General features: G+C 37.5%; 1 protein-coding gene across 1 annotated transcript in view; it reads right to left on the bottom strand.

Moving 5' to 3' along the window:
• The window catches only part of LOC124162234 (head-specific guanylate cyclase), a 342294-nt gene that overhangs the window by 55326 nt on the left and 270545 nt on the right, over window positions 1–16423 (bottom strand). The window contains exon 4 of the mRNA XM_046538695.1: window positions 223–793. Within this exon, the coding sequence (XP_046394651.1) occupies window positions 223–793 (571 nt within the window). The remainder of the gene's footprint in view (window positions 1–222; window positions 794–16423) is intronic.

Raw genomic sequence — 16423 nt, 5'->3', positions numbered from 1 at the left:
GAAGACAAAATGAAGGTTACGGATACTTCGCATTTTTCACATTGTCAATACCCTCCGGCGCCCCCCTGCCGCCCCCTAGGCACTTTTCGCCCCCATAGACTACAGCAACGCCCCCCAAGGGGCGGTAGCGCCCACTTTGGGAACCACTGGAATAGAGCTATGCGGAACTAAAATCGCTCTCAATATATATTTATTTAACCATGAAAAGAATCACCCTCTCACCTGCAAAACGTCGCTGGGGCCATGGGCAGATCCGCTGGCGACGTCGACGGTCTCTTGGTCGGCACACCTCCCTGCTGCTTCTCCGGCTCGCTCGGCGTGAACCGGAACGTCTCGTGCCCCGCATCCTCCGCAGATTCCTCCTGCGTCACCTGCATCCGGGTGCCGTGGAGTGCCCAGACCAGCGCCGAGAGGGAACCGGCCGCAGCGTGTGCTGCAGCCGGCCTAGACGAAGACATGCGTAGGAGCAAGTCTCCGCCGGCGGTGGCGTCGCAGGCGAAGGTGAGGTCTCCTCCGCGGGAACGGTTTCGTGTCGGGGAACGGCCGCAGGTGCAGCCCACCTTGGGTTCGACCTCGGGAGCGAACACTGATCTCTCCCCGGAGTTGTCATCGTCCTCTCCGCCGCTTTCTCCTTCCTCCCGCTCGGCGAGTACGTCGCTCACGCCGTCCAGGCACGTGAGGAATGCTCCCACGTCGCCTCCCATGGAGCTCAGGGCCCGTCGGACCCGGCCAACGCACGCCTCCTTGGCCAGGGCCTCGCCGACGCGGCGCAGGAACAGGGAGGCGTCCTTGGCTGAAATGGAAAAAATGAGGTGGAATCTTGAGAAGCACGAATATTACAAAAGAAGATCCTTAAGACGGCCTCTACGAGGGTAGGTAGAGGGTAAGTATCGGGAATGGAACATTCCTTATCACTTAGCAACTATAAATGGTGTTTATAAACCACTTTTTGTGTTGTTTAACGCTCATGCAAAGTTTCATTAAGATTGGCCGGGTAGTTTTAAAACGGTGGCGTGTTAATTTCCCAAGTCGCTGTACGAGATGGAATTGAGTCATGAACAACCCCACCATAGAGTCCGGACTTCAGCCCCAAAGATTTTTTCACATGCCCCAGAATCAAGAATATACTACGAGGAAAGCGATTCCAGACGTCTAAAGAAGCGGTTGATGCCTACAAAACAGCCATTTTAACTACCCCTACTTCGGAATGGAATAAATGTTATAACGACTGGTTCCATCGAATGTAAAAGTACATTGACTGTCGTGAAGAGAGTACTTTGAAAAACAATAAAAAATTACGTTATTGTATCTCTTATAGTTTTATTCACTCCCGACGCTCAAGAGGCTACCCTCGTAATGTGTTTACCACCGCGCATTTAAATGGGTTTACAAAATTCGCCACTCGCGTCATGAAAGGTCAATGCTATTACTTACAATAATAAAAATTGTACAATCAAATATTTCATCGCCGAGGAAATTCAACAAAATAAAAAAATCACCTGCATACAAAAGCATTCGTTTCGAGGTATTTGTTAGCAATTTGTAAATAAATTCTGAAATCGCACGCGTTGGAATGATTCACGTTCAATGAAAATTTCACCACGTCCTGCTCATTAAAGTGGATCGCATACATGCCTCTCTGCGATTACAAATATCGTGAAATTACTTTATTCAGGTGGTATAGTAAAACAGAATTTGAATCCATTTTAATTAAGCGACTTCGTTTCACTCTGCAGAGCAGCGTACCGAATGTTCGTCGACTGCTGGCTTTCATCCCTGCGGCAGAACTCGGGAGATAAATGCGTCTCAAGAATTGTTTCCTCCGAGTTTTTCCCCTTTATAGAGTGGATCGAAAGAAATGTTTATAATTAATACACAAAGAATGTTTTACACTACCAACGTCATTCCATAATCAGTCATATTAATGAATTCCGACTAAGTCACGCCCCCATGTTATGGGACTGAAATCTAAGGCAAGTTGAATTTCCTCGGTCTTAAAACAAGCGTGGGAATCAAATAATTTTTCCCTGTTTGTTTTATCCCTGTGTTATTTTTGTGTCATTGAGTACTCACTAATGAAAGTTTTAGGAGCCAGTATCTGACGGATATTTTAATGTAGCAGTGTTCTGACACTGTACATTTTATTTTTTATCATAACTCTTGATTGGGGAAATACAAAAAGTTCCAAGTTGACTTACGCGGAGATTATGACGGTAGGTAGCGAGTTCAAGAACGCAGAAGAGCAGTAAAAAATAGACAATTCAGCTAGTCGACAGTGGCGGAAAACCAATGGAGTGGACCGACCCACAACATTGACTTCGACAACGCCTCTCCATTGCATAAAGAAGGCCGTTACAACCCAAGGATCATCAGGGACGCAATTGAATTCGCCAAAACACCCAAGAACTTCAATCGGCTACACTCTCACCAGCAGGTAGAAACGGGTCTTCAGAGATCTCGACCAATCAGGGCACACCTCCACAAAATAGGCGCCAAACAGGGTGTAAATAAAGACGACCAAATTTCTGCACCGACACTTCAGTGGACCTGAGGAATCCAACTGGAACTTTGGCAAAATATTGTCCAGTAAAATGGATTAACGCGGAAGGAAACCCGGAAGAATCGCTGCCTACCAAATATAAAAATAATGTGCTGCCCATAAATTTGATACTTTTAAAAATGTTTTAGTATTTTATGCATTAGTTAGATTCTACATAGAGTTGGAGGTAATGATATTTTCCCGAAAATTACAGCACATACCTATATATCAGAGCTTTAAAGGGTGACAGTAAAAAATTACGATTTTCATTGGAAAATTTAGGGGAATAGCATTACAGAACCAGACTTTAACTATAATCTGTAGTAGCGATCCTAAACTAAGCAAGGAAATAAATTGATTAAGTACATTAATGAGATACATGCCATTCCCACATAAAAACTCATAAAAAATCAATGGATCCATTAACAGAAAATTATAAAAAAATCATATGCATACAAAAGCATTCTATTTGTTAGCAATTTGTAAATAAATTCTGAAATCGCTCGCTTTGAAATGATTCACGTTCAATAAAAATTGCACCGCGTCCTGCTCATAAACCTTGATAAAGCATTGATTTAAGATAAAAGCGTTAAATTGCTCACATTCTGTTTACCATTACTTTGATTTACAATCATAATTGTGCGGAAGAAAAATTTTTATAAGATAATGTATGCGAAAATTAATTGTCTTGCATTTTTCATTCACGTTAACCTCTTTAACGGTAGCATCAACGACTAACACATTGCTTCCGGTTTCCTTTGCGATCACATTAGGTTTAGAACACTCATTGTATCTTCGCAACGGTTGTTCTCTCCAACCGCGGTTTAAAATTTAAACATGGCTGGATAACGAACTTTCATATTTTCACATTTAAATGGGCACATCTCAGTTTCTTCTTCCTTTTCGGAATTCTCGCCAATAATTACCTTCCTTTACATTTTGAAGTAGATACAAAAGAATGAAGTAAATATTACGTGAATATTTCATAAAAGTCAAATTAAATGCGATTATATTTAGGTGATAAAACTTCAATGCACGATCAAGGCGATCCCGGTCAAGGCGAATGATTTTTCCTCTGTGGATTTTTCGCGCCATTGCGGCTATTTTTTTAAAATGATTAAATAAATAAATAGATTGAACGAAAATTAAACTTTGTTTTTCCACATTAAACTTTATTCCATCATGACTGCGGTTTCGACGCGGTCCTGAGGATGACACAGTGCATCGAAACCATGATCGTGATCGAATAAAGATTTATGTGGAAAAACAAAGTTTAATTTTCATTCAATATGAACAAATTCCACAAAGTAACGCCTCAAACCATCAACTTCAAATAAACAGACTTATGTACATGATCCCTTGATGGAAAAAAAATTCGTTTTACAGTTTGGCTGAACCTTTTAATTCCCCTCAATTTCAAATGTTGCCCGGGAGGTATACACTCGATTCTCGCATGTTGAGGAAATGCCGTGTCCCATACGACAGAAACTCCTAAAGTTCTGTTTTTTTCGGGAAATAACGGCATGCTGGTAAAAGAAAATAAAAAAGCTATTCACCACCTATTTCATTCTTCAGGTGTGGAAAGGACGCATGCAGTAAAAAAATGTCTCTTCGCTGAAGCTTGATTAAAACCCATGTGGCATTCCCTCCTCAATGAGAATTCCAGCTTCAAAGTCATGAAAACGTAAACAGTGGCAACAAATTTTTGTAACTTCAATATAAAAAAAAACAATTTTCCTTCAATTTAATATGGCCTTTTAACTGCATATTACGGCAGGGGGTCGACGTGGAATTCAATCCGAAAAGATACCGCTTTGTCTTTAGCCTCTTTGTCTCTTTTACGAGCTATTTCTCTGTCATGCCATTTTCATCCTAATTTTTTCCATCGCTGAAGGGGACACGGAAAAAAAGCCATTTCAGGGAACACCACCCGCAAGCGATTTCACATAAAACAAGAGACCTTGTAAGGTGCCAGCAAGTTAGGAGGAGGGCGGGGAGTAAACGGTAAACAAGGATATTGTTCGAAAAAAAAACGAGAAGAGGTTGTTACCAAAACAGACCATAAAAGAGAACTTGGAAGCGGTCCTACATGCTGACTGAAACCTGAGAGCTTCTGAAATAGGGACATTTTGGAAAAATTGACGAAAATTTCCAGGGTATTTATAACTATGAGGTAAGCAAAGTTAATAAATACTCCAAAAAAGTAGGTGTTTATAGCTAGCTCTAAGTGTAAAAATAATCTTCGCAGCCTTTTAACATTACACTGGTTTCACTATAGCCTTTGCGAAGTGAAAACAATATATTGAGCAAATTTACGAAAGTTAAATACAGTTTTCAGATATATATTCAAAAGATAATCTACTGGACGACAGCTTAATGTATGAAATAACAGAGAGTTAATTTTTTTACCGGAATAGATGGAGTAGATTAAATCAACACCTTAAACTTTATTCACCCTACATACTTGCTGTGGTAAGTCCAGGAAATACATAAATAACGCGTAGTATGCCCGATTATGCGCAATAATTAGAAGCTCATTGTGACTACCGCGATATTCGAATTTCGTAATGAAGAAAATCCTTTTGAATGTGGACGCAGGAGACAAAGGAAAATTTGCTACAAAATAAGTGGAGATATTCAAATGGATGTCCCCTATAATAAAATCAATACTTTGAACAAACTAGAATAATTTCCTTTAAAAAAAACCATAAAACACCACTTAGTTATCAACACAGCAGCAAAAGCTTCAAATTAGTATCGTATCATCCAAGAATTCCTATAGTTACGAATATCCTCTTTCATGACACAGACATAAGTAAAAGATCACTAAATTGCGCATTCATAAATATCTTGCCCATTGGATATTTAACCGACCACATCAATTACCATTAATGGTCTTGTGTGGTAGGATGTGGATGAAAAAAATATGATGGTCTATGCATCTATTACTTCACAATGTATCTCTTTTACTCTCTTACACTTTTACGTAACATTTACGTACTTTTATAAAGGTTGACGTATCATAACTCACGCACTAATTTTAATCTATCGCTTCGAATAACTGAGTAAGTGTGCGTCGTATCACAGTCAGCATTAAGTATTCGACTAACAAGATACCTAACAAATTTATAACTCTGAGGCAAGTCCAATTAATACTCCAAAAACGTAGGTGTTGATAACTACCTCCAAGGGTAAAAATAAATGTGTGTTACGAGAATAGGACGAAAGACACGGCAATTATATCTGTTGCAGTAATGTGCAGATTCCTCCTGAAACACCAATTGTATTTACCATGCACGAAGATTATTTAAATTATTTTATCCAAAGAAATTGGTCACCTCTTTTTCCGCATAATGCCACACAGGATATGACTCAGAGTATCAAATTAAAATTAAATTATTGCCATAAAAGCTCGTAAAATTTCCTACAGCCAGTTTGACGCAGCATTCATAGGAGATAATGATAAAAAATTGATGACTTATTGAACGTTGCTGCGCTAAACGCGAGTGGCATAGGTTCAGAACACGTTTGAATTGGGCAATGAGTGAAATGTAAATGTATTTACCACGCACGAAGATTTTAAATCCTCTTTTACCACATAATGCCACACAGGATCTGACTGAGAGCATCAGATTGAAATTAAACTATTCACAAAAGGGTGTCTTCCGCTTAACAAATTATATCAGTGTCTCATGGACGTGAAATCCCACACAGGTTGAATAAAATAAAAATATCTGGAATCATAACTTTATTCTTTTGCAAAAAATGTTTCATTGAAGTAATTTGTATGCTCACAAATTTCTAATTTAAATTATGCTTCATGGGTGGCGTAAATAAAAATCCAGGCTAAAACCATGATTACAAAAAGTCTTTACAACGTACCATTGATTTTCTATAGAAGGAAATTTTTCTCCAAATTATTTTTAATACAAAATAGTTTATGAACCTGATTTCAATTAATGAACCAGTCCGTTTTCTTTTCCTCACCGTAATTATTTAATGGCAATGATCATATCGTGCAAGTTTTAGTATTAAGATCTTTTTGAACCTTGTATGTTTTTCCAACCAGAGATTCTATCAAGATTTTTAAACACAAAATTGTCACGAATCATATTAAATCCCATGAAATAACATCGCCACGTGCCTTTAATGACACGGCCGTCACAATGGCTCAATACTGCACTAAACGTGAGTGCCAATAGGTTGCCAATGACACATACATTCACGTTGCTGACCGTTCCATTTGTATCCGCCGCGTTTGAATTGGGAAATGAGTTGAATGTAAAACAGCCAAGCTGCCTAACGTTTCGCTTTTCCTGGGGAAAAAATAGTGCGAACGTATTCCTATTTTCTCCGCCGGCGGCCGGGACTCGTGCACGCGAGGATTCCTCTTACTAACACTCCGAGCGAAAAATCGGTCGTCCAATTTCAAAAGGAGAACGAGGGGGGCCCTGTCGACACGACATGTTCCAAGGGATCCCCCAATTTGATGAGCAAGACGAAACCACAGGATTTTATAGAGAGGCGACGAGTTTTCTCGCAAATAAGGGTCATGTTCTTTCGACCCGATGATAAAAGCTGTCAACAATTCGTTCGTGGGGGAAAACGAGCAACAGCAGGATACAATGGGGCTGAGCCGAATAAAAGCATTCCTTCTGGATCAAATTTCTCGTCAGCAGGAAAGTTGCGTAATTTTATGGGGATATCTTCGTTTACTGCAAAGAAAAGAGGGGAAACAAAACATCCCAGGACAAAATAAACATTCCAATTAAATGCAATGATTTGACATTTTCATAATTTTTTTATATTTTTATAGCACTTAGGTGGAGAAGATTGCGCAATCATATGTTTGATACTCGTTCATAGCTATCGTTTATTAGTGCTCAAAGGTTATTTCGGACAATTAGAATCGCACATTTTCGTCCAACCTTGATTATTTAATATCATTAAAAAATCCAAAGTACCTATAAAATAAAATATCGAAAAGAACGGATACCCAAGAAAAACAGTTTCCGTGGTAACTGCAAAGTGCATCCGAAAAAAAATTTTGTGTTCCATTATGAGTTAAAATATGTAAAATTATTTTGTTATAAGAAACTAACCAACACTTTTACCACTTAAATCCACTGAGGATATAGCAGCTTTATCAAATTGAAATTAAATTATTCAAAAAAGGTTACCTAAAGCTTAAAAAATATTTCGTGTCTTATGAACGTGAAATGGTACACTGGTTACGTGGAATATTAATTTTTGAAACCATAACTGTTTACGTCAGACAAACGGGATCTTAAAATTCTGTAAATAACCTTCCTTGGGAAGAATGGGGGGAGAAGAAAAGATAAATTAAAGCATTGGAATAGTCATGATATTGCAAGTGCGTGAGCAAAATGGGCGTTTTAAGCGGAACAATTGCATACATTACATAGCGTGTAGGTATAATTAGCGCTACAATAAAACCTATTATCGGTGTAAATCGAGAACGGAAGTCAATAAAACAGAATGGGTTGATAAGTTTCTCGAAACGAAATTCGAGAAAATCGATATTATTTGATGTTCTTTTCCGGATGGTAAGGCATTTGCAACTAATTAATACACCAATTTTACTGGTACCGCTCTATCCACATTTATAAGCATTACACGGCTATCGATGCATTCAGGAGACACTTTAGACCTCGTAGCATAGAGACATAAGTTGAATGAATTATTTTCTAAAATACTATTTTATTACGTTCAAGCGGCAAGCGATTAACTTAACTTTCGGTCCATTTATCTTAGTACACTTCCCGCTACATGTAGATTTTGCCTACTATCATCCCATGCGCTGAATTTGAAATTCAGAGCACTAGTTGAAGGTATCCTAAGGGGTACATTTCCATGCAGCCCTATACCCTGAGGCATCGTCAAACCCCGTCCCATAATGCCCTCCTTCCTCTCCAGTTGAAATAATTTTGCAAGTACTCGGCCCTGACCTCTATACAGTTCATACCACCGCAGTCCGCCTATTTTCTATCCCAGCAGGACAAGATTTTTTCAACCTTAACCCCTTTACCAAGTTTCTTTCACACCCCACTGCACCGACACAGAGTTTTCCATTTTATTCGCGAGATTTTCTTTTTCAAGCGAGTCATTTTTACTTCGATACAAGAACCTTGGACCTTATTCCCACAGGCTTAGAGACCTACTCGGCACTAGATCAAATTATTCACGGGCATAATACTCTGCATCCATGGATTTCAATCCGAGACTTACGGAACCAAATGGGTATTTGAAGGGCCTAGTAGTTTTTGAAGCGTGCTCGCAACCAGTAGGTAATGGTGCACATTTGGAACTGATTTGTTTTTTTTCGACTCATCCAATTCAACGGTCTGTAAGCATAAAAAACTGTTACAAACGAATCACCGACATAAATTATTTTTATTTTAGATTGAGTTTTGCAAAGATGGAGCAAACAATAAATATTACAATTGAGGAAAAACTCTTAACCTTTTCTATTAGCTCCTAAATTGAAAATAACAGCAATTAAAATCGAGTCACCGTTATACATTCATTTTATAAAAGATTCAGTTGTGCAAACATGGAGCAGATACTAAATATTCTATTTGAGAAAAACTCGTAATATTCTCTATTGGTCATCATCTTGCTAGCGCTGCTATAATTAATTTTTAAAGCTGCATTTGTTCTGAAACTGGAATTCAAAAAATTTTTATTTTTTGTCGCTCACGGCCAATGCAAGTATAACTCATACTCATATGCAAAATTATAAAAAAAACTTATGTAATCTTCATGGTTTTCATACATTTAATCTGAGATGCAAGATTAAGAGGTTACGAGTAACAAGCCTCACTGAATGATCACAGAATCATTAGAAAAGTTACTGAATGAATGAAAAATACAATATTACGTGAATGATATTTTTAGACGAAAAATTACTATAACTTGTGTTTAAAATACACGAAAAAATTAAATCGCAAATTCCGTCATTGAATAATATAATTTTTCTCTGTAACATTGAATGAAATCACGTGAAAGCAGTGTTTTGCTAACCATGGCATAGAAAAGTGGGAATAAATCCTGTTATGACTGCAAAACCTTCTTGATGTCGCAAAAGGAATATCCTTTTTTCAACACACCTCTTGTGAAAATGGTATTTATCTCCTATTCTTTACTCTAGTAATAAATTATTTTTAATTATTTTACACTCATATTATTTTACAATATCTCGATCGATAAATGGCATATGAACCTAGATAAATTGAAATAATTTCAATAAATTGTATGCAAAAGATACTCTAATATTAGAAAGGGTTATCTTCAGTATCTACCTCCATATTTTTCTGGTGGTTTGGGGAAATACTGTGGAATTCAGAATTATAAACACTAAAAACTTAATAAACTCTACAGAGGTAAATCGGTTTTTGATTAATATGTGATCTTGAATTCATTCAATATGTTGGTGTCTTACATAAGTAAAGGCTAGAGTGATGTAAAAGGTTTGAGATGAAATTCACTTGAAATTCATTCTGCAATTGAATTTCATCTCAAAATTTTTGCCGTGCCTAGTGTATACTCACTATTGCAAATGACTGAACGTACACTCGGCTAATTAAGCTCCGGCGTAAAAAGTGAATTATTTGATTGAATCAATTTGCTATTCTCTTATTGATAAGTAAAAATACCTTTTCGAAATAATTAGACCGCAATAACCGATAAAAACGGACTTTCAGAACATACAAATATACACTTCTAAAGGGTAATAAATGCATGAAATTGGCAGATAGCCAGTTCAAATTGAATAAGAGAATTTTTTAGAGCATAAAGATATTTCGTATTTGAGTACCAAAAAAAAATCACTTCCCCCAAAAAGGATGTTATTCCCCAATGAACAATTCAAAGAGAAGTAATACGAGCTCAACAGAAAAATCCAGAGGAAAAAACCAGTCCCACAGGGGAACACATGGTATGAAGTAGATATTAAGAAGAATTTTTGTCAATTTTAACCTTCCGGGAACTCATATCCGAATTAAAAAATACAAAAAAACGAATGTTTGCAAGCGTTTAAATTTCACCATTCTCCTCCGTTAGATCACTACCCATAAAAAATCAAATTTGTTCTTATATCCCTTAAATTAGTCTCTAGGGAACTTTGGCCCAAAGCCATTGAAAAGCAGAGGGCGCGTCCGTAGGGGGTCGTTTCAACCCTCGACCTGAGCATAAAAATAACCTTCGAAGTAAACGAGTAGAATTCGAGCACCCAGAGGGCCACTTCAACTCCACCTATGACCTCATACTTTCTCATCTCCCCCACTTTGTCGGCAGCAGAGTTATGACCACCTTTGCACCCCTATAAACCATAAATTAAAGGGTAGAATATATCACTGACCTTGGAGAATGAAGCCCGTTTTATTTACTAGAGATAAAATAGTTAAAACAGCAACATAAATTATCAGTTTTCTTATCTTTTGACCCATCAACCAGGCTCCTTCCTATCGGTCCATAATATGCTGACCTTACGGCTCCATTAATATACTCCTCTAGCTGCTTCTTTGTTTCCCCTTCTTCTCCTACTATTTAGGATTTCATAGTCCCTTTCTCTCCTTGATCACTTTGTTTCAATATTGCTGTTCATTGTTGAACTCAAATCACTGGTATATTCTATTCTATTGTTTTGTGTATACCTTTTCAGAGGTCCACTTTTATGTCTCACATTTTATGATTCTAATGCGTAAAAGTTCATCACAATACTATCTTCTAAGAGACATTTTCCGTTAATTAATTATCCTCACAGCATAATATTTACGACCAGATGGATGTTTCCAATGCAAGCGTTTTCTGCCTCTACATACAAAAATTTCAAAGAGGTAGGTACTTTATTCGCTTTGACTGGGATACGAACCCGGATTTCCCGATTTCCGGTCGAGTGCTTTAGCCAGTTAAGCTACCGAGACGTCTCTCCTCTTCGTGGAAATTTGTGGACTTAACTGTAGAATTGTCCACAGATTTCCACAGATGGGACTGCCACTTCGATAGATTAACTTGAGCTGAGTGAGTGGGTCAGTCAGTGTTCGGGAATGGGTTTTATAGAAAACATAGGTATTACCAAAATAGGTACTTAGATATTAGTAGAAATATATTTAAAATAGGGAATTTGAAATCACTAGTTCGTATCGGGAAATCGACAGCCTAGTCAGCAACCTTTTTTGAATGTCATCTAAAGATATGCTAGAAATGTGGGCTCAGATTTTTGGGCCAGCATTCTGAGTAAAATGTTTCATTCCTCCATATTAAGATAATTTCTGTAATTTATTCAGAAAAACTAACACAACCAGCTGTGGGGACAAATTTATAATAATAAAAAAGAATAAATACAGATATTGAGTCATACCATATAATTTCGATTAAAACCTCTTACTGTCAGTGTAAAATGAGAGCCATATGCTTATTATGAATGCCAAGAATTCTTTGTAAGGAACCCTTCCAAGAAGGTCTATTGAATGTCCTAGGGTAAGGCTTATGTGCTTGTATGCACCATAGGAGTTCAAAGATTCCCGTTGGATATATGGACTGAATTTTTTGCCTCAGAATTTCTCCTTCTTACTTTCTTGATGCAAAAATATCTTGTCTCCGATACATTTTTTCGATATCTCTATCCTTTTGGTGCGGGGACATTAAATTCAGATTGGATTGCCCTTGCGTTGCAATCCGCTTAGGGTTCACGAAAAGCAGCTTTTTCCGCCGTTCGACAATGCTGTATGCGTCACTTCCGTTCAATAACACGAGGCGGAGAAAAGTCGTAGCATTTTCTGGGGCTTTACACAACGTCCACTCAACCCAAAGGCTTATGCTATAGCTTACCCGACAGCCTTCCAAAAGAGTCCACTCAAAACAATTTCTCAAGAATCTTTTTTTTCCAGATTCTTTGGTTGCTTAGTAACCAAGGGAAAGGGAAAGAAAACCATGAGGAGTTCCGGTAGGCAATAACGCTCAGTCTTGAGGAGGGGTTTTATTTTCTCTTTAACTTCCATTGTAAATGAGTCATCTTCGTGTAACTCTTTTCGATGATTCTATTTTAAGTGTTTTCTATGATTCTAATACAGAGGGATGAAAGGAAAGGCCGTAAAGAGTACACGCAGTATACCGGTAATTTCTTCGTTTTTTCGGATGAAGAAGTTCCTTGCCCAAAAAATTGTCTTTGAAATATCCGTAAGGTACTTAAATCAGTACTTCATTCACTCAGAACCCTGATTTGATGAATACATTTATTTTATTAAATATTTTTAAAAATGAAAAGTATTTAAAAATTCTGAAGAGTCGCAATAGTCACACACGTTAGGCAAGCCTGGCGAATGGATAAAGAACGGGTCGTCAGTGACATTACACTATATGCAGTTGACGTATGTGCAGTGCTGAGTGAGAAAACCTTATATTTCAAGGACCTCGGGATGAAAGATTCAACTCAACCATATCTGAGAACGTATTATCAAGTTCAATCTACATAGAATGCCCTCCTTTAAATAAAAATGAAGCGGAAGCACAAATTTATTATTATTTTTTAAATATAAATTCAACTATTCAACACCTCCGTCTTAATCGATAATTGTTTCTTAAGAGAAGAAAGAAAAAGGTCTACAAACGACCACCACTTGTCTTCACTTCACAAGCGTCTTCACTTCACCACCACTTGTCTGATAAATATCGAGGTATTTTACGGTTTTTTGTATAGTTTTTGTAGACTTATCAGGCCGCATTTTCCCCCTCTGATTTCTGGATTTTTCCATCTAACACAGCACCTTTATTCTTGTCCTTTTTCCATTACATGTTCCTATCCCTTTCTTTCCTACTCTATAGGCCTGGTTACACGATACATTAACACGTACGGGTTAATGTCTAAATGTATGAACGCGTGAATGAACGCGAAAGTGTACCGTGTAACCACCCAACTTGTGCGAATGCATGAACGGAAAATAGAACCTGTTCTAATTTGGTTCATGCATTCGTACATGTTCCGTTCCGGTCCACCAAAATCATTCACGCAAACGTACATTAACTTGTACGTGTTAATGTACCGTGTAACCAGGCCTTATGAATTTATGTATATATAAATACATATAGTTGTGACTGTTTCGCTTCATAAGCATTCAGAGAGAGCGCACGCTATTTCAGAGACCTCCACCTTGTGCGTCTCCCTATCACTGTGTTACCTATTACCAGCCTATTGGAGAAATACAGAAAAATAATTACATTTAAAAAAAGATATAATTCATTGTGAGATCAGCAAGCATGGTTGCCACAAGAGATCACACAGGAACAATAGTTGCGTGGCGTGTACTAAATGTGTCGTGATGCAGAAACCATAAGGATTTGTTGCATAAAAACTTGAGGAATATAACTAGATGACCTCACTTTCTCGGCGATATACAGCAGCTTAGTTCCGTCGCTTGTCGCTTCAAGGTACACTTATCCACTTATATTTCATTTTTCTTCTTCAAGCTATGGGAGGCGCAAGAGTTTCTAGCCCGCAGAACAGGCCTGAGAGAGAAACGAAAGAACTAGTGCGCGAGTTTGTGATAGAATTTCAACTATGTCAAACTCTAAAATGATCTTCAAGGAGTCAAAGTTAGCATTACTATGGAGAAGTTATATCTTCTAACTTGAGCGAGTGGAAAAATTAAGTTAAGCTACCAAGAGACTTCGAGGTGCACCTTTATAGGGAGAGTATCGTAGTGTTCAGCGTCACTTTTCAGAAGATCGATGTAGTCGATGAAGAAAAAAAAAATATATATATATACACTTATACTTAATAACGGAAAAAATACACAGACGTGAACTATCAACAAAAAAAGTAGATTAATAGTAAGGGGAATTTTCAATCCCTTAGTTAGTATACGAATTCCTTCAACCGACTTAAAAACACCGAGTTTCTCTTAGTTACTCTGCGACTACCTAGTTGACAAGACACATAAATGCATCAAAGAACAGATGTATTCCTGGGGCGAAAAATCACAACTTAAAATTTAGCAGTACCGGAAGGAATGTAATTCCACCACTGTTTATCCTATGCGAATTTCTATTTGTCTTCTTCATTGGTAATTGAGAGCAGTTTTCTTCAATCTGGAAGTAAAAGCACACCCAACGCTGTTACGCAGTCAGAAAGTTAAACGAAGCTCTCTATTTGGTCATCTATGTAGCACATGTCCTCCGAGAATTTGAAATGCACGGAAGGTTTAGGATCTCTGCTCAGTATAATGAAAAGCTTGTACTGGTGGATATATAGGGAACAAGTAGAGGTAAGTTATGAAGTACAAAACGCCAACATTAACCGTCGACGGAGCACAAATCTCAGCCCATTGAAGTCAACTCAAAATGAATATGCACAGAATGAGATTATGCCGAAAATGTGCACGGTATAAAATTTTAACTTGAAGGACACAATTGAGCTGCATATCTCATAGATTTACCCATTTTGATGAGATTTCCAATAATGAAGCATTTACTATCCTTTAAGACTTAGTGAAAGAGATAAATGTATTACCGCCGCAATAGTAAGAGAAGTCGGCGTTCCATAAATCAAGTAAAAATAAAAACTACCTGCCTTAAAATTTTTAATGTTTTCACGAAATGCACTGAACCTCTGAGATAAAAATTACGTTAGGGAAATATCACGGCGCTAGTGCACAGGCACATGGATTGAATTATTATTTTTCCAGTAATTTTTAAGTATGGCTATTTTTTCAGAATCAAATCAGTGAAAAGCATTCCTGAGGCTGCAAAACTCAATTCTATATAGAGTTTTGAAAATAAATTCAATGAATACAGCTCTTAAAAATCATCCACAGTCGAATAGCGGGGTACTAGCTCACAAAGAGAAACATAGGGTTATGGGCAAAAATAAAATATGAAAGAGCTATACCTATTGGGAACATGATCAAAATGAATTTAGATCATGTGCTCTATATAGCTCTATATGGAAAGGTTTTTCCCTCTGATAGAGATTGCAGAAATATATGAAGTATTACATAAATACAATATAAATGTTTGATAAGGCTGATTACAGAAATCGCATTTTAACATTAAGTTGCACGGCTAGTGCTAAGTGTGCCATGGTGCAAAAACCATCACAGTTTTGTTGCATTAAAACTTGCAGGATATAAATAGGTTACTTTACTCTCACGGAGACATGCAGCATCTCAGTTTGGTGAAACTTCATAAAATAGTACATGCATTTAATTGGCTGAAAGTAATACTGTAATTTCGAAACTAGTTTTGCCAAATACAATTTAGAGATTAAAATAATTTGACTTCACCGCTACATTACGCATTAAAAAGTCTTTCCAGAGAACTCCTCTGACAAAAAAATGTTTCAGCCCGCATTTTGGCCGCAGTTAATTGAAGGAAATTAAGACCTCTCACAAACCATTTACTGTCAAATAATGTGGTACAAGGTTACATAGAGGAGGATTGGCTTATTGCCACAAAAATATAGCATAAAGATCTTCGTCTTTTGTATTTTATTTGTGCCCGGATAAAATTTACATGGATTTCATTGGCTGAAAGCGATACTGTGATGTCCAAGCTAGTTTTACCATATAAAATTTAGAGGCCAAAATAATTTGATTTCACTGTATGTATTTCTATGTATGTACATTGCGTCATATTCTTGCCAAGATTCCAAATCTTGCCGGAGAATTTCTATTTCATACTGAGGAAGATATGTTTTAGCACCAATTTTGACCCCAGTGCATTTGGGTAAATTAAGACAACAAATCTCTTACAGGCCATCTGGTACGTCCACGTCAATTCCCTGTCGCCATCACCTGATTAAATCTCCCGATATCTCGTCCATTTCTCCTTATCGTCGTTAATTCCTCCAATACCTCTAAAGTTGGC

This window comes from Ischnura elegans, chromosome 7, assembly GCF_921293095.1.
Source record: "Ischnura elegans chromosome 7, ioIscEleg1.1, whole genome shotgun sequence".
Classification (NCBI taxonomy): Eukaryota; Metazoa; Arthropoda; class Insecta; order Odonata; family Coenagrionidae; genus Ischnura; species Ischnura elegans.
This window is presented reverse-complemented; position numbering and strand designations above follow the sequence as displayed.